At 35.1% G+C, this 19732-nt stretch overlaps 1 protein-coding gene across 1 annotated transcript in view; it reads right to left on the bottom strand.

Annotated features, from left to right (window-relative positions):
* Nucleotides 1-17818, bottom strand: part of ANKRD29 (ankyrin repeat domain 29) — a 30261-nt gene extending 12443 nt beyond the window's left edge. The window contains exons 1-5 of the mRNA XM_074203185.1: nt 17741-17818; nt 14044-14142; nt 9607-9705; nt 6785-6883; nt 2737-2835 (exon numbers count right to left, since the gene is read on the bottom strand). Of these exons, the coding sequence (XP_074059286.1) occupies nt 2737-2835; nt 6785-6883; nt 9607-9705; nt 14044-14124 (378 nt within the window). The 5' untranslated portion in view covers nt 14125-14142; nt 17741-17818. The remainder of the gene's footprint in view (nt 1-2736; nt 2836-6784; nt 6884-9606; nt 9706-14043; nt 14143-17740) is intronic.
* Between the last annotated feature and the right edge of the window lie 1914 nt (nt 17819-19732).

Below are 19732 nucleotides of genomic sequence, written 5' to 3'. Positions count from 1 at the left end.
AGAAGAGGGTCAATGATGAAGACTCCCAGTGGGACACTAGACATGTTTTCCAAGGACCAACTATTCTGTATTCTTTCTTTCTTTTTTTTTCCTTTCGGTTTTTGCAAAGCAATGGGGTTAAGTGGTTTGCCCAAGGCCACACAGCTAGGTAATTATTAAGTGTCTGAGGCCAGATTTGAACTCAGGTACTCCTGACTCCAGGGCTGGTGCTCTATCCACTGCGCCACCTAGCCACCCATCTGTATTCTTTCAATAGGATTGTTTAATCTGTTCTGAGTCCAAAAAATTATATTATTATCTAATCTAACTTCATCTTATCCACAAACATAGTATTTTCTTCATCTGTCTAATGAAGGAATATTATCAAAAAAGCAGAGTTTTGTTAACCTACATAATTCAGTTATAATAAATCTCTGCTGGGAATCACCACTGCCCTTTTGTTCAAATACTATACATTTTATAGAAATATAGGATTTAGAGCCAGAAGATCCCTTAGATCATTTTGCCCAGTGGTGTCAAACTCAAATAGAGATCTCTGCAGGTTGCCTTTTGATTTAGAAAACCACAACTTAACATTATCTATATTTTTACTTATTTTGTTAAACATTTCTCAATACATTTCACCCAGCACAGGCCTTAATTTGGGGGTACTGTGGGAAGCTTGCAGCCAGCAGTTTAGATACTTTTTTTTTTTTAGTTTTTGCAAGGCAATGGGGTTAAGTGGCTTGTCCAAGGCCACACAGCTAGGTAATTATTAAGTGTCTAAGAAAGGATTTTAACTCAGGTACTCCTGACTCCAGGCCTGGTGCTCTATCCTCTGCACCACCTAGCAGCTTAGATACTTGATATCTCTGTGTCAAATAAATACTACTAGATCCTTTATTTTACAAATGAAGAACTTAATTACAAAGAAGAACTAATTTAATGAGTTGCTTGAGATCACAGAAATATTAAAGGAGTAAGTAGAAGAGCTGGGATTTAAAGCTGGGTTGACCTTTGACTCAAATTCAATATTCTTTTTACTTTTCCATTCATTCTCTCTCTCTCTCTCTCTCAGCTTCCTTCTCCGTCTGTCTGATAAAAACTGCAAAGCTAAAATTAAGACCTAAGTCCTCTGGAAAACCAAGTTTCTTTCCCTGACAACATGCTGCTTCTTTTTAATAATCTGTTCTAGATAGTTTTGAACAATATTAATTGAACACTGACTGTATGCCAGTCACTGGGCTTTATTTTGCCTGATATCAGTATCCAGTTTTCCAAACTATAGTTTGTGGCATATCCTTTCTTTCTCTTTTGGGAAACTATGACACTATTTGCTCATTTCCAATTCTCCATTCTTCCTCAAAAAATAGTGATAGTGATTTCCATGGTCCCAGCTATAAATTACTTTGAAGCTCTGAGTTGTAATTCATGTAGTCCAAGAAATTTAATCTCATCTGAAGCAGAGATTCTCAACTTGTGGTTTGAGAATTTGTTTTTTCTTAAATCTCTTAATAATGTTATTTCATTATATTTAGCTTCCTTTGTAATGTTTATTTTTAAACAATTTTATATGTTTTTAAAAACTTTATTTGAGGAAGGCATCAATAGATTTCACCATGCTGCCAGAAGGGTCCACAAAGCTAAAAAGGTTAGTAACCCTTGATTTAGAATTTCTGGGTGCTTTCCCTCAGCTTATCTCCCTTCAGTTTCCTCTTTTTATGAAGAAAAGATTTATTGCAAACTTTATCAAGTATCTGTATGTTCAATTAATTAAATTGGGTTAGTAGCCATTTAAGAATTTAAAAGAATTGGGCCTCTTTACTTTTCCTGTTATAAAGACATCTTGAGTTATATCTTTATGGTTTTGTTTCTTTGACTTTATATTACTTCATTCATTTGTTTATTTCTCACAATTGTTCATTTTAACTGTATTAATGTCTGCAATTTATTTCACCATATTTCTATTCTTGAATGTTTAGTTGTTTTCAGTTTTTTGCTTTTTTTGTCTTTTTCATTTTTAAACACTGCTATAAAAATCTTTGAAGAATTTCTTTCCACTTTTATTTTTTGATAACATTTGAGAGATATTCTTAATGATGGAAATCATAGAAGTCAATGAGCATGATTGTTTTTTATTACTTCTGCACAATACTACTATGCTCAATATTGCTTTCCCAAAAAATATTTCTACCAGCAAAGAAGGAATGAGCCTCTTCACCTATAACCCTCTAGCACCAAATTTTATTGCTTTTCACTATTTTTGCCACTTTGATGAGTGTGGGGAGCTACCTCCATTTCCTCTTAATCATATTTTTTCTACCTTTTCATGTCTCAAAATGAGCTTTAGGACCTTAAAACAAGCTCCGGGGTCAGTGAAAGGTCCATTTTTTTAGCAGAAGGTAAAAAAATAAAGATTAGGTAAAAGCCACCTGAATCAGCCTGTGTTTATTCAGGACCTCAGAGTAGCCTCCATTTATTTGAACAAGAAGTGACAGAATGTGCACTCCACCTTCAGATGTCAAATGTCTGAGCTATTTTAAAATTCCCAACTGGGAAATTAACTGGATTTCAGAGGGCACGTGGTCAGCACAAAGCAAACAATGCAAACAAAGGGAGTCGACCATTTACTTGAACTCTTAAAGACAGAAGGCTGACTAGTTATCTTAGGCATGTGATCCCCCAGCACTGCCCTAGGCTTCCCTACAATGTTGCTGAATGATAGTGGTCGATTCAAGAACTAGGGATGAACATTACCTGCCTTGGTTGGTTGACTTTTGCTCCTGATGATAACAATAATCGAATCACATCCAAGTAACCCCCTTGGGCTGCAAGGAAGAGTGCAGTGGCTCCATCCTACATAACACCAAATGGAGAAAAAAAAAATGAACTGCCATTCAAATGTATTTTAAAAGAAATTACATTTGGGGAAAAATGCACAAAATTAACAAAATTTCAAAATGGGGGGGGGAATTTAAAACAGGGACTCTGGAAAAAATATGTGTTGGGAGCAACAGGGAGAAACTTCTACCAATGCATCTCCAAACATTTCTCTTTCACCTAAATTCTTTTTCTTAAATTCCATTTTATTTTATTTTCAGTTTCTATTCTTTTCTACTTCCAACAAAACCAACTCAAAATTCATAGTGAAGTAAAAAAAAATGACCATCCTCACCATATGGGGAAGCAAAACAAACCCAACCCAATCTCTGCTCCAGTGCACACTCTGAGTATGAAGGTGAGTAGCTTGCTCCATTATACATCTACTGAAATTGTGCCACCTCTTTTCTTAGTAAGTCACTTGGAGAACTGAGAGATTAAATCTCTTATCTAGGGTCAACAGACAGATATGTCAAAGGCATGACTTAAGCCCAGGTCTTTCTGACTTTGAGGTCAATTCTGTATTCACTATAAAGGAGGCTTCTGGGGATTACATTTTGATAAATCTGAAGAGTATTTCCTACAACTGAGCAGTCCTGTCATTTCTACTTCTTACACTCTTGTAATTGTTCAGTTGTGTCCAACTCTTCGTGATTCCATGTGGGATTTTCTTGGCAAAGATACTGGAGTGGCTTGCCATTTCATTTTCCTAAGGAAAACTGGACCTTGTGACTTGTCTAGAGTCATACAGCTAGCAAGTGTTTGAGATCAAATTTGAACTCAGGTCTTCATGACTGCAGGCTAGCAGAGTTCCATCCACTGAGTCTCCTAGCTTCCCCTACTTCATAATAATAATGGTCCAAGTGATGAGGCTGGGAGGGTGGTTTTTTCCAACCTTTTGTTGTCCAGTATGACAAACTTATTTTCATGTGTTTTAATGAATGATGTGATATTTCCTTCTAATTAGATTCTTTTCCATTTGTCTTCCTACCCTTGGTGCCAAAGGATAAAATATTTGCTCTTCAAAGAAATGTTTGAAGTTCCTTCTGTATGGAGCATGCCCATCCTGTAGACAGTCACCACCTGGGAACTCAATTAAGCAAATTATCTACAAAAACAGAATATATGCTTGTTTCTATTTCCATTTCATTATCGTTTGTAATTGGGTATATGCAGCTTATGGATTTTTTTAATCTTTGAACAAGACTGGTGACATATTATGTTATAAATCTAGAGGACAACATGATTCACTTGATTGAAGGTACTTTATTTCCTTCTTCTTGTCACATCTAATGGGAATGATTATTTTTAGATCATAATGGAAAACCCTAGAACCCTGGTAGAAAAGACAGACCATTCTGGCTAATGATCATGCCTCAGGTTGGGAAAGTAGCTTCTGGTGTACACCAATAAACACCAAGCACCTCCTTTGCAAGTCTCAACCGGGTGCCTCATGTATAGGCTATCATTGTGTTTCCAAAGGGTATCAGCTGAGTTGGCAATCTTTGGATAATACTTGACTTGGAATTTAAAAAATTAATTAAACAGCTTTACAGATTTTTTTCAACATATGCTTCATGTGGGAACAAAAACTTCAGATGGTTGTATGTGCTTTCCTCTAGGCATGCCACCAACAGCTGCTGATTCTGACAATTCTCCAAGAACTGTTCTCCACACCCCCCTGTTTTCTACTATTAATGGCTCTTTCAGTTCACAGAAACACTAGGCTCTCCATGACCTTTTTTTTTCTCTACACTTTAACTATTTTGGATGCTTTTACTAGATGATCTGTCCAAGGGTCATAGGAGGGGCATAGCCATAAAGTAAATGGAAGATATTATGGCACTGAAATCACTGGTAGGTATGGAGTTTCTTGAATGATCTTAAATTTTAATTACCTCATGGGCTATTGTGAAGATTGAGTAATATAACATACAAGAAATACTATGGAATGTGAGAAATAAGCTATAATGGGAGTTTAATAAATGGGAAGAACCTCCAAATCTCTCTCTCTCTTTCTCTAATAATAGGTGATGTTATGTATACTTATGCATATATATTTTTGCATATGTGTGTGAAGGGCAACTAAGGTGTCCCAGTGGTTAGAACACTGGACTTGGAATCAGGAAGACTCATCTTCTTGAGTTCAAATCTAGCCTCAGACATTTAATAACTTGGTGACCCTGGGCAAGTCACTTTATTTGACTCAGTCTCTTTATCAGTAAAATGGACTGGAAAAGGAAATAGCAAAACACCCCAATACACTAGCCAACAAAGCCTCAAAAGGGTTAAACATGACTGAAACAACTCAATATTAACAAAAGTAACAACAAAATATATGTGTGTGTACATATATATTTTATATGCATGGATGTTTGCTAATTTGAGAACCAGATAAGAAAATGTATACAAAATATTTTGAAAAATCTTAAGTACTATATAAATGAGGGTTATTATTATTATGGCACTAAAGTAAAAATCATATTTCATAGGCTTTGCCTGAGAGAGGGCAGAAGCAGCTTACACCAACTATGTCTTTGAAATGTCCCCCACTAACTGGAGCTGCAGAGCAATCAGACTCTTCTGATCTTAGTCATTCCATCTGCATTCATGAACATTCCCTGATACTGTGATGGTGTTCATGGGGGTAAATGATACTGTGGATAATATTAAAAAGCATATATTATGAACCCTTACATAGCCTGTCACTTTTAAGGTATCCCCAGATATAAGTAGAATGTGATCAAAAGAAAAAAACCATATCTAACTGGTATGTTTTTCCCAATATATATATATATATATATATATATATATATATATATATATATATATATATATATATATATGCATGGGACCTGAATGTTAAGGTAAGCAGTCTAGTTTCAGGATAACATAACATACAAAACATAAACAGCTGAAACCAGCAGCTTAGGGGTTAGTTTTGTTTTCTCCTTTCATCACTTGATTGCATGGTAGTTGTAAGAAGTGTTAAGTTTCAAAAACATTTCATTTCAAAAATATACTTTAACTTTTATTTTAAAATTGAATTTACAAATAACTTCCACTTTTAATTTTTAAAAGTTATATAGCACAACTATATATTATATATGTTACATAATGATTTGTTGAGGTTAGAGGAATCTTTTTCTTACTACATTAATTTTCTCATGCAACCACTTACAAAATGGAATCATATTTATAGTATGTCCTGTAGTTTACTACTGTGATTAATCAATGAGCAGAGCCCTTGGGTATTGTGCTAATTGTCAATTGGCAGAAAGCTGTCTGCTTTAGCAACAGGCGCATTTCAAAAAAAATTGAGGTTGTGCCTTTTCCTCACCTATATCTCTCCCTCCCTGACTTTATTTTTCTCCCAGATAGCAACTTTGTTACTCATCTTGTTATTAGATTTTAGATTCTTTGAAAGCAGGATTTAAAAAATTTTTAATCTTTCTTAACCTTCCATCTCTGGGTCCTCAGAGCCTTGGACAGAGTAAATGCTTTACGTTTGTTGAAAAGAACTGTAAAGAAAGCATTCAATTTTCATTTTTCATCAGTTCCATATGCTGTGTTGGGTAGGATATCATGGAAAGTACTGCATGTAGGGTTGTAGGATCTACCCTCTTCCATGTATAAATGAAATGGCATATGTGTAAATAGGTTCAAAAGTACAGAACCAAGATCAGTATTATTTCCCTGTGGCAAAAATTACATCTAATTCAATTATATCTCATCTTCTGACTCTGTAAACATTACCCAGTCTAAAACTTAGCTAATTAAAAAATGAAATAAAGTAAATTTGGGTTTTATGTGTATGTGTTTGTTCTTCAAGAGGCAACTGCTGACAGTTGAGAAAATATTGTTGAGATCACTTATGGCAAGGGTACTGAAAACTACATTTAATGTCCATTGGGAACAAACTCACATAAAGTTGATCATGAATGTTGGCTCCATACTTCAGTAAAGTCTCTACCACTCGCATGTGGCCATACTGACTAGCTGCCAACAATGCTGTGCCGCCATCCTAGAGACAAGAAGTAAGTGCATCTTTTTCAAGACATATTTTTTCACAAGCCCAAGAGAATAATTTTACCAAAAATTGCCACTTTCACTCCCCTTTCTCATCTTTCTTTACACTTTTTCTTGACAATAATGACATGAACTATTATTGTTTCATATGTTTGGAGGTTCCTGCAGAAAACTCTATAAACTGCCTGTTTAAATAATGTAATTTAAAACTTTCTTCTATTTGATGACAATGGAAATCACATTGTTTCCTAAGCTAGAAAAACAAAGGGATATACAAATGAATAAAACACACTAGTCTGGCATTTTAAGTTTAATGTGTTGTATGATTTGAACTTTAGATTTCTACCTTAGGATATGGAATTCTCCATTTAAAGGGCATGAAGAAAAAGACAGGGTCACCATGAATTTAAGTTTGGGGGAACTCAAAGTAGTTCCCCCAACCACTCTATGGGTGAGATAAGACTTTATCCCATCAAAAGCTTTCCTAGCCTTCATTGTTCAGCTCAAGAAGAGAGATCAAGGGGCAAGGAGGTGGCATAATGGGTAGAGCACAGACTCTGGAGTCAGGAGGACCTGAATTTAAATCTGGCCTCAGACATTTACTAGTTGTCTGACCCTGAGCAGCTCACTTAACTGTGATGAGAGAGAGAGAGAGAGAGAGACAGAGAGAGAGAGAGAGAGAGACAGAGAGACAGAGATAAAGATAGAGATAGAGATAGAGATGATAGAGATAGAGATAGAGATAGAGATAGAGATAGAGATAGAGATAGAGATAGAGATAGATAGAGACAGAGACAGATTCTGGGTTTGCAACAGATTTTGGAAAAGAAACAAAAAGCATGGAGAATCCTTTTTTTTTGAAATCCATATCTTAGATTTTTTTGGAGGCATTTAGAGTTATTTGACTTGTACAAGATCAGCTAGTAAGTGTTTGAGTTCAGATTTTGACCTCTGGTCCTCCTGACTCCAGGGCAGATATTCTATCCACTGTGCCACAACTAGGGTTGGGCATTTGAGGGAGAAGAAAAGAAAAACTACCTCATTATCCAAAGATTAAAAAAAAAGCCTAGCAAGAGTTCCTAAGGTTTTTCCATGGATGAACAGTTCAACTGGAGTCACTTTCTAAGAATTTCTGTTTATAATCAGGTTAGAAATAAGTTCACACAATTGTTTTTGTTTTTTTCAAGGCAATGGGGTTAAGTGACTTGCCAAAGGCCACACCTAGTTAAGTGTCTGAGGCTGGATCTGAACTCGGGTCCTCCTGACTCCAGGCAGGGCTAGTGCTCTATCCACTGTGCCACCTAGCTGCCCCAAACTGGCACAATTGTGAAACTCACACATCCATCCAAGACCATCAGAGACAAAAACATCAAATTGTGTCTTGAACATTAAAATTTTTATTTTATTTTGATTCATTCTTGATTCAATTTTTATTTGTTCTTGATGTCCTTGGCCAATTGGGGCAAAGGAAAAGTTAGTGCTCAGGGCATGAGAATAGCCTTGGCCTCTCTTTTAAGTATCACTGTGTACTATGTATTAGTTAAGATATTGGTCTTTAAAGGAACCTATCTACTTTCAAACCTCATGACTCAGAAATACCCACAATGAAATTATTTCCCCAGGATTACATTAAAGCTTCTGATCATTCAAGCCAAAGAATTGGGAGTAAGCTAGAGGGAAAAAATGTTAATACATTAAGAAACTTACAAACTTGCCATCCTAGTACCAATTCTTTAAAATAAAATGTAATACATCAAGAAAACATTATGAATATTAGATATAATTCTCCAAAAGGTGTAATCCATAATAATTGCTCTCTCACATGAGACCCATAAAATGCAAATTTCTTTGCATTGACTTAATACGTATTTAATAAACATTACTTGTGAACCTGTTGTTTATCTCCAATAGAACGAGAGATCTTTAAGAAGAGGGACTATTTCATTTTTTTTCCTTTATATCCATAGCTCCTAGTACAAAGTAATCACTTAAGAAATGAAGACTTGAGTTGAAAATTTGACCTCAGATAGTTAAAAATTTGTGACCTTGAGGAAGTCGTTTAACCTCCACTTGCTTCAGTTTCCTCAGAGGTAAAATGGTGGTGCAGTGGCTAGCTAGCAGCTAGGTGGTGCTGTGTGACCTTGGTTAAGTCACTTAACCCCATTGCCTTGCAAAACCCCAAAATAAATAAATAAATGAAATGGCAACTATCTCATAGAAATGTTGTGAGGATCAATATCTGAAAAGTGCTTGACAGAGTGCTATTGTTATCATTATTATTATTTAAAATGATTTTCTGTGATTAGGACTGAGCAATTGGCTCAAGAACTTGAGAGCTGAGACAGGAAGGACTTTAGCTCAGATATTCTGAGTTTTTATTTTTATTTTACTTTAGCTATAATTCCAGTTTATGTGTTATACTTATTTCTCAAAAAATCAGCCTTAAAACACCTATCTTAAAAAAAAAACACTGAAGCTAAAAAAACCTCAAATATTTTAGATCAAGAGGAAACACAAGTCATGGGTTCTGAAATCTCTCTCTCTTTTTTTTAAGACAATCAGAATTAAATGACTTGCATAGGATCACACAGTGAGTGTCTTCAAATTTGAAGTCAGGTCCTCCTGACTCCAAATCAGTGCTCGATCCACTCAACCACCTAGATGCCCCAGTTCTGAAATATTTTTATAGGATAGGAGAGCAAAAATATTTTCTCTTACTTTAGTTCTAAATTCAGTGGAAGCTCCAAATTCAAAGAGAAATCTCACCACATCATTGTGGCCTTGTTGTGCAGCAAAGAAGAGAGCCGTGGTACCTGACTGGGAGAAAGAGAGAGAGAGAGGCATTTTGTTCCATTTTTTTAAAAAAAGACCATGGAATGAAGAATTTCTAAATCTACGTAGAGATCATATTTGGAAGTTGACATGTTCCTTGGATCACTTAGCCTACCCATCTTTCAGGATTTTGAATTTAAATTCTATTCCACTAATAACATTATTAGCTTAGGGAAGAATTCAGGTAGTTGGTGCTAGAATCAGAATACATCTTATTATATGCAGGTATTATGCCAGAAAAACATGTTTTTTAATTCCACACTTCTCACAGCTTGCTCAAATATAGTACTATCTCATTTCTTAGCACCCATCTTTCTTTTTTTAAAAATGTCCTTTTATTTTATTTTATTTTTTCCAATTACAGGAAAAGATAATTTTCAACTATCATCATTTTGTAAACTTTTAAGTACTACATTTTCCTACCACTCTCCATTTCCTCCATTCCAGTGAGTAATCAGATATAGGTTGCTTATGTATAATCATGTTTAATATATTTCCATATTTGTCATGTTGTGGAAGAAGAATCAGAACTAAAATGTAAAAAATCAAGAGAAAGAAAGAAAAAACATAAAACAAGTTTTTAAAAAGTGAACATAGTTTGCTTTGCTCTGCATTCAGACTCTCTAGATGTAGATGGCATTTTCTATAACGGGTCTCTCAGGATTGTCTTTGATCATCGAACTGCTGAGAGGAACTGCATCCATTATGGTTGATCATTTCACAAGGTTATTGTTAATAAATACAATGTTCTCCTGGTTTTGCTCATTGCACTCAGCATCAGTTCTTGGAAGTCTTTCTAGGCTTTTCAAAATCCATCTGTTCATGATTTCTTACAGAACAAAAGTACTCCATCACATTCACACACCACAATTTTTTCAGCCATTCCCCAATTGATGGGCATTCCCTCAATTTCCAATTCTTTGCTACTACCAAGAAAGCCCTAGTATCCATCTTTACCAGGCCTTTTTTTTAATGTGTCTGCATGAAGACTGGCAGCAAAATCTTTCTATTCTAATAAGAAAACACTATACCACTCATTTATATATGTGTATATATATATATATATCTGACAATAAAAACATTATGCAAATTTGCTTAATTTCTGCTTTTTGAACTTTGGGAAAGTAAATAATACATTCTCAGAGGCCAGGAGGGGGAAAAACACCAACTCCTTTATGTCCTTTAAGAGTAGAAGGAAATGATCCAGGTAATGTCTCAGAAAAGCATACTTTAGACACTAATTGTCAATAGAAAAGGACTCTGGCTTTCATGGTTGGGAGGACATAATGAAGAGATGAGGGCCACAGCAGTAGAAATGTCCTGGACAAAGTGTGTCCTGTGTAACATCTATGCCATGTCACTAGATTGTCTCTTTTGGTCCCAGGGATGTCAGCTCTGTACAAATCAGATCAGGAGTCAGAAGGGATGTCAGAAGCTATTTAGAACAATCCCCACACTCATTAAGTTTATAGAAGTTAACATGAGGGGAGGAGGTTAAGATACTTGTCTAAGCTCATAACAGGTAGTAAGCATCAGAAGTAGGTTTATGAATCTAGACCTGGGACCAGGGATCCTTTGGCTGTACCATATTGCCTTTCCCTCCTTTCTATCTATTTAAAAGAAAGGACACTTCCTCCTTTCCATCTGTACAAAGTCACTGGGTCCACCTTATCACTTTTTCCCTGAGAGCCTGTAATCTCCCCAACAACGGAGAGAATTGGATTCCATAAACTTAAACTTCGAAGCAGTTGTGGCAATGGCAAAATTCTCAGTGGCTTGATGGATATGTGTAATGGAGGATGTTGGGCATATTTTATTTTGGACATGCTTGAAAGAAATTTGTTTCCAGCACAATGTCTTCCTCATGGCTAGCACTTAATCAACATTTGTTATTGAATTGAAAAGGATTAAGTTCAATATGCTTTTCTTTGATATATTAATAACCATTACTTTGATACAATGATAACCATTACATCACAGTTATTTCATGTCAGTTTCAGCAAATGTACGATTTTTCAGCACATGTCCCTATGTTTAAAAGAAGGTTGTTATACTAAGGTAATAATGGTTAGGAAGGAAAAAAGTGTCTCCTATTTTAGAGACTATGGGATAAGATACTATTAATTTTACTCATTTCTCTTACTGAAGTAAAGGGTTTCATGCCATCACTTTTATTTAGCTCTTCTATCTGTACCCTGCCATCAGCCAGGTTCTCAATAAACAATGACTCCCTTAGGGCCATTAGCTTTTAGTCTGTTATCCACACCAGACTATGTGTCTAGACAACCCACCAAATAAAGGCATGGCAGTAACTTATGCAGCAAAACACATATCTGATCTAGTATTGTAAAATACTAAAGTTGGTACAAGACAGAAATATGACCATAATGACTTCAGTGACAATACCCACCAAACACTTAAACACATTAGTGAAAGGACTTTCTCCTGTCTCTGGCAGCACTATAGGCACAAATTATACAATGCATTAATTCCTGAAGAATTCATTGTTTGCATTATACCACATTTAGTTACAGGATTTGCCCCTGAAGAGGTATATTTTGGACAGTACCATAAGGGTCATTGGGGGCCCCCCTCAGGTCCCCCCCCAACATGTTCCAAACATAAATAGACTTTTCCACCTAAACAAACAGCTAAGCAGGAAACCACAGTGAAACATGTAGACTGGAATTCAAAAACAGGTTGCTTTTTTCCCACCACCTCTTAAGTTCTTTTGAATTATTGTTAATTGATTCCAAAGCTTGTTTGAAATGTGTCTCAGGATATACTTTGTGAGTAAGTAGATTTTCCTCATGTTCTTTTTATTGTTCAAAGTCTATTTCTAAAAAACTCAAATGAACAAGGACTATAGTCTTGATTTATAAATCAGGAAAAAAATTATATTAGGGCAAAATTTTAGTTATTCTGAATGTAGAATTAGAAAATTATTTTGAGAAATGAAAACTGTCCTCCTTCCCACCTCAAACAATAAGCCTGTATTATTGTTACATCTCTATGATTATGGCAGAGGTTATGTGGTGATAGAATAATTTGGACTTTCTGTAATAATGTAATAATCATATATAATTATGTATATATAAAATTATATATTAATAATTTACTATAGTCTTTCTATACTATCTTAAGATATGAACACTGAGTTGATTCCAGTTTTACTTCTTAGAGGACTATTTTTTTAGGTCTATTGTGAATTTGATCAATAAAATGAGATAGCTATCTATATTTTAAATTCTTTGTTGGTAATATTGATAAGGCTCATTCTACTCAGAAAAGATGAAGGGATGGATAACTTGGAGAAGACCTGAAGACTTTTCAAACACTGGATTATACTTTCAAGATCTTTGAAGTAATCTATCCATTATGCCAATGTGAGTTAAATTTGCTCCAGCATGGAGATAGGGGAACCAATATGGAATGAAGGATGAATATTAGGATAAAGATTGCTCTGTCCATTCCTAGCATGGGAGATATCCTCTGAAGTCTTGAAAACTTGAATCCCCAAGGTGACTGAAAAGTTTAGCTTTTCTTGATTCTTCCACACTCTTGAAAAACTGGATCATCTGCTCAAGACTCCTTCACTTAAAATCTATTCCCTGAAGTTGCCATAGAACAAAGGTGTGGAAAGCGTTCAAGGTCATTTTTCTAATCAAAATTCATTTGACTACCTTTCAGTAGGCTATTTAGTGTCATTGTTATTCAGTTGTTTTCATCATATCCATCATTCCATGACCCCATTTGGAATTTTCTTGGCAAGGAAACTGGAGTGGTTTGTCATTTCCTTCTCTAGCTCCAAGATGAATTTTCTTGCCTCTACTTTTGGCCCTGTATCCACCACACTACCTTTAGGTTATTTATTGATGTTTGTCCTTCATTGGACTAATAGTTCAAGATATTTGTGATGCCCTGACTATGAAATCCCATTGGGAGATCAGTATTAACTTGTTTCTTTAAAAACAAAAACTAAGAATAAAAAAAATTTCTATTAACATTCTATATCTTATCACCCTTCAAGGAAAATACGACTTTGTATGGACTATGACTAGTGTCTTAATTACCTCAAGTGCTGATATATAGGAAAGCCAGGACACCAACTAATGAAGTAGTCTGTGAGGTCTGGAGTTGATAAATGTATTTGTTATAATTGACACCCTAGACTTTACTTTCAGCACAACAAATTCCTCAACTCTGGGATTTGACAGAAAAACCTATTTTTATGGAACTTTTCCTATTTGCTTAATACTTCCCATTCTAAACAATCTGCTCAGCTCTGCCTCTATTTACTTCTCTTTTATCAATGTTATTCACCTCTCTCTGAAGGTTGATATCTGCTCCTTGGAGAACCAATTCTCTCACACAGGTGATATGGCCAGCATAGGAAGCTACCATGAGAAGCGTGGTACCATTCTGGAAGGAGGAGAAACAAATCATCATATTATACCATATTAATAACTGAAATCTCATAGGAAAAAATCTCATAAAAAAGATTGCAAAAATGTCAGTGCCCCCTGCTAAACTTCTATGGTGTTTTAACATCTACCTGGAATCAAGTTTTTAATGCACAATGGAAGGGGAAAGTGAAGGAATGCAAACATGAACTGAAATGTGTACTCTCATATCAAACTGGAATTTTCAATTTAAAAACTCATTTACTTTTCCATGACCAGAAATCTAATCTAAGCAGGCACAGTTACTGAAGGCAGCTCTGATGTGGTGACCTCATTTGATTATGAATGTTAAGAAACTTATTCCAAAACACTACTGCTAATCCAAAGAAGTTATTAAATAAGGCTCATTAGATTTCCCCTTATTAAATAAGGCTCATTAGATTCCCAGGGTCAGAAGTCTTTATTTTCTTAATAATTCAGGTTAGATGAGAGGCAGGATGAAAGAGAACAAAAATATTAACCTGGGAGATCTCAGACTGGATTGAAGTCCTGACTCTTCTGTTAACTACCTGGGTGATCTTAGGAAAGTCATTGACTATTCGAAACCTGTTAGTTTCCTGATCTGCAAAATTAAAGGATTGGACTAAATGCTCATAAAAGGGCATTTTTACTTCATCAGTTTCATGACTTGAGAATATGAAATTGTGACTTCTAAAAACTTCTAAAAAAAACACTTCTAGGAAAAAAGAACACAGTTAAAATCAGATAAAGAATTGGGGGGGGGGGCTAGCCATTTTACCAGGATAGTTATTTTAAACAAGGTCTTTTATAATTTCATTATTCTTTTGCTGTTTTCTTTTTGGCATTGAGTTGTGATTCCTAACCCTCCGTGCTCAACTATTTGTCAAATCTATCAGATTTCTAGGAGGGAAAGTAAGGGACTCTTTCCACTCTGGCTGTTGTAGGGGCTGTGCACCAGACCAGAAATGATTTTTAAGAATCCTTGTATTATTTAAATCCAGGACAGTTTTTTTGGGGAGGTGGGGGGGGGGGAGGTGGAGAGGGGATGCAGCCAGGGAGGTGTTTGTTGTTTGCTTTCTACAATCATCATTCTTTTATTTTCCTGATTTTGTCTGCAGGGTGCCAGTGAAAACTTTCCTTACTGTCTATGGCAGCTGGAATGTGTTTGCCAAGCTTTCCAGTCAGAGAAGAAGCAATATTTCTACCTAAATCAATGATTAAATATTTTACATTCATACATACGTATATCTAAGTTACATATATATATCTATATCTATCTATCTATGCACATTTATCTTTCTTAGCAACTCAAGTTAAGATTTTTTAATAGAGTAACCTCATGTTATCTATTAGAAAAAGGCTTGATATGGATATATGGTTATCAAGTGGCCTATGAAGACTTTGTATTCCAACTACTTCTAAGTGATCCTGGGAACTTGGAGTTGTTACTAGTGTATCAAATAAGTTTCAACCCATGAGGATCAAAATTTCATTACTCCCAAAAGAAGCTAGATAGTAGTACTGTCCAGCTTGGGGATGAGGAGAGAAGCAGTTGGAGAGGGTTAGACCCAAGTCAAAGCAATTGACTGTTTCAGCAGAAAGGACCTCAGAAAGCATCCAGAAGGAACTCTCATTTAATGGATGACAATACTGAAATCAACAGTGGTTAAATGACTTGTGCAAGATAATACCTCTATTATTCAATAAATTTCCCAAATTTCAGGTGTGAGACAGATCACACAGCTCAGGCAAAATAAGTGACAATGAATGAAGGCCATGATTGGGCTGTTAATTTTGAAGGTAAAATTTAAAACCCCCAACAATGGTAGACAGAGAAAGAAAGAAGTAGACCTTTAATAACCTTACAAGTTTATTAAATGTTTTAATCTTAGTAAGAAGAAGCAAGGGTTATTATGTAATGAGTCTGGGCATCACAGACTATCAGAAGTATATCACTTTCAGGGTCCTTTAATTTACTTTAATATTTTATTGAGTCATCTTTAGTCAAGTCTGATTCTTTATGACTCAATTAGGTTTCTCTTGGTAAAGATACTGGAGTGCTTTGCCATTTCCTTCTCCAGATCAATTAACAGATGAGGAAACTAAGATAAGCAGGATTAAAGTGACTTGCCCAGGGTTACACAGCTAGTAAGTATCAAAGACTATATTTGAATTCTGTAAGAAGAGTCTTCCTTACTCCAGGCTTGGTAATCTAGCCACAATGCCACCTAGCTGCTCTTTGTTTTAATATAGAAACAGAATATGAGTTGCCCTTCTCTTTCCTTCATGCTCCCCTCACTGTTCTATAGAATCATGAAATTTTCAGGTTAGAGAAGACCCTTAGAGATTATCTAGTCCAATCCATTTAGAGTTGACTTAAAGCTATTATGTTAGTTAAAAGGAAGGATAATATATTATTGGGAAGGATAATATATTAACCTACTGGCATCAATTTACACATCAGTGAAGTCTACCAGTTTAACTAACTGCCACCTAACACAGAGAGTATCCTAAGGAAAGAAGACTCAAAAATAGACAAGCTGTAAAGTTGTAGGTGATTGGAAAAATCATGATCATGGGATGATGGCTGGAAGGGCAAGTCTGAGCAGGTGGATATGGAAGGAACACAAGACTCAACAGAAGCATGATGAAACATGGTACTACTGATTTAAATCAGTATTGGAAAGAAGGATGGGTAGAAATGAGAAGAACAATAGGCAAAGTGTGGAGCAAAGGTTTACCCTCACTTACGTTTCAAGTTTATATGAACCTAGATCTGTTACCCAGTAACATAGGAACAGGAGAACAATGAAATGATTAAAATGGAGGTAAATTTTACACTGTTTTTAAGCTAGCAATGGATTTACATGTCTGCAAAATGCCATTGAATCGTGTAGTGACATTTTTGTTTTAGGAAAATGATAGTATTGCTTTAAAAAAACTTTAGTTGTGTCCAAAATTAATAACATTTTGGTAATTTTTTCTGTTTATCTAAGGTCTCTGTCTTTGAAGATGTATGAAAATTCTATTGAGTACAGATGGATAGCAGCTTCCGGCTGGTGTGAAACAGCAAGTTATCTGAGTGATATTTGTTATTTTTATTTCCTGCATGAGATAGTCAATTAGTGTATTTATATTTGTAAAAGTAAAATAGGCTAGGGGAATAGATGGAGACTTTAAGTGTTCTGTTTTCTAACACTCACACTGCATGCAACTGGTATATTTCTAAATCATTCTCTTTCTGTCCTTAAATTTTTTCATGATTGCCATTAGTTAAAATTTTTTTTTGTATTCCATTTGCTTTATACTTTTAGAATTTGCTTTTTTGCTTATTCTCTCCTCTTCTTTTCTTTTTGTGACCCATCTTCTCCATTTTGCTCTTACTACTCTCTCCCTCCCCACTTTTCTCCTATATTTAAAAATGTCTTTAGATTCTTCTGTGTTTGACCCTTTATCTGTGTGGAAGAAAAAAAAAAGGTAAAAACAACAAAAAAAAATGTAAGTAAGCATTTGGAACTGAAAAGTATCCATGGAATGTTCTCCTAACATTATGGGAAAAGTTAGGTTCTCTCATCATGCATATACCGAGTTCATACACTGTCTCTGCAGTCCACATCCACCCGACCACTGTTTAACAAGAGTTTCAGAAGAGCCAGGTTTCCTTTTCTTGCTGCCCAGAATGCAGCATTCGCAAGTGGTGTTTCCTTCTGTTGGAACAAGATAATAGCATTTTACAACAGGATTCATAAGATTTTCATTAGTAATACTACAACAAAGAATAAATAACATTGTCCATTGGTGTCAGCTCAAAAGAAAGCATTCTAGGGGCAGCCTAGGTAGTGCAGCAGATAGAGCACTGGCCCTGGAGTCAGGAGGACCTGAGTTCAAATATGTCCTCAGACACATAATAATTACCTAGCTATGTGACCTTAATAATCACCTAACTGTGTGACCTTGGGCAAGTCACTTAACCCCCTGCCTTGCAAAAAAATAAACCAAAACACCTGTCACATCATCAGGAGATGATTGTCCCAGCAACTGATCATTATAATATAAAATACTTTTAGTCAGTGAAATCTGGGCTTTGGTAATGAGTGAATCTTAGATACATGAGGAATATGCCAAAAACCTGTGATTTACAGCTTTCTATTTTGATGTCCTCTAAGATCTCTTAATTTGAGACCTAGATTTTGTTATATTTACGTTTGATTTTTTTGGTATGTAGTTGTTCTTTCCATTTACATTATTGGAATTACTACTATGTATATTGTTTTCTTGTCTCTGCTTACCTCAGTCTCCATCATTTCACACATCATTACTTTCAGCAGCAATACTCCATTATATTATGTGACCATAATTTATTTAGTCATTTCTCATTGTTTCCAACTCTTAAGTATTGCAAAAATTGTTGCTATAAATATTTTGGGTATTTTCATCTTATTAATTACTTTTTGGGTGTACACATCCAGTAATGAAGTCTTTGGTTCAAAGAATATGGATATTTTAATCCTTTGACTTATCTATTTCCATATTTCTTTCCAAAAATAGGTGTATCATTTTGTAGCTCCATCAGCAGTGGATTAGCATAACTATCATTCCACAATCCCTTCAACATGGATTGTTGGCATTTTTTGGTGATTTCCTTCCACCACCACCCTCAATTTACAGGGTATGAGGTAAAAACTCCAAGTTGTTTTGATTTTTCATTTCTCTTAGTCTTAGTTATTTGGAATATTCTCATATGTGTGTGTGTGAATACTTTGTAATTCTTTGAAGAAGTGCTTATTCATACCCTTTGATCCCTTATCTATTGGAAAATGATTAGTAGTCTTACACATATTATTAATTATTTATATATCTTGTATACCAAACTCTTATCAGAGAAATTTGATACAAATATTTTTCCATTCTACCACTTCCCTTCTTATCTTAGATGAATTAATTTTGTCTCCACAGGAGCTTTTCAGTTTCAAATAATCAAAGTTATCTATTTTTGCTTATTTGATTAAGAATTCATATCCCCCCATAACTGAGAGGAATATAATCCGTTCCTCTTCTATTTTTATAGTATTATATTTAATATTAAGGTCATATATCTTTTTAAAACGTATCGTGTAACATGGTGTAAAGTGTTGATCTAAGCCTAATTTCACACAGCTTTCCCATTTTCGCAGCATTTTTCTTATCAAATAGTTTTTTCTCAGATAATACATGCTTTACACAAATTTATTGTGTTATTGAGTTTCATTCTTTCTGATTGATCCTTGTCTAGTTTGTTCCATTTTTTCTATCTCTCTATTCTTTAATCAATATCAGATGGTTTTGATGGCTGCTGCTTTATAATATTGTTTGAGGTCTGGAAGTCTGTGCATCTGGAGCAGAAAAATACACCAGAGACAGACAGATTTGAAAATCCAAGGAAGGAGAGAAGTAGTCAGCCAGAGAAATAATAGTCAGTCACCTTCTGGGGGATCATTCACAAATAGAAGTTCAAATTGGGGGAATGTCTGGAAAATTCCATGTTCACTGATTTGAAAAAGAGAATTTTTATTGTAATGAAACATAGTCATCTAAAATAGTATTTCTTT

Source organism: Macrotis lagotis, chromosome X (assembly GCF_037893015.1).
Source record: "Macrotis lagotis isolate mMagLag1 chromosome X, bilby.v1.9.chrom.fasta, whole genome shotgun sequence".
In the NCBI taxonomy this organism is placed as follows: Eukaryota; Metazoa; Chordata; class Mammalia; order Peramelemorphia; family Peramelidae; genus Macrotis; species Macrotis lagotis.
The sequence above is the reverse complement of the archived record's forward strand: the minus strand, read 5'-3'. Positions and strand labels throughout refer to the sequence as shown.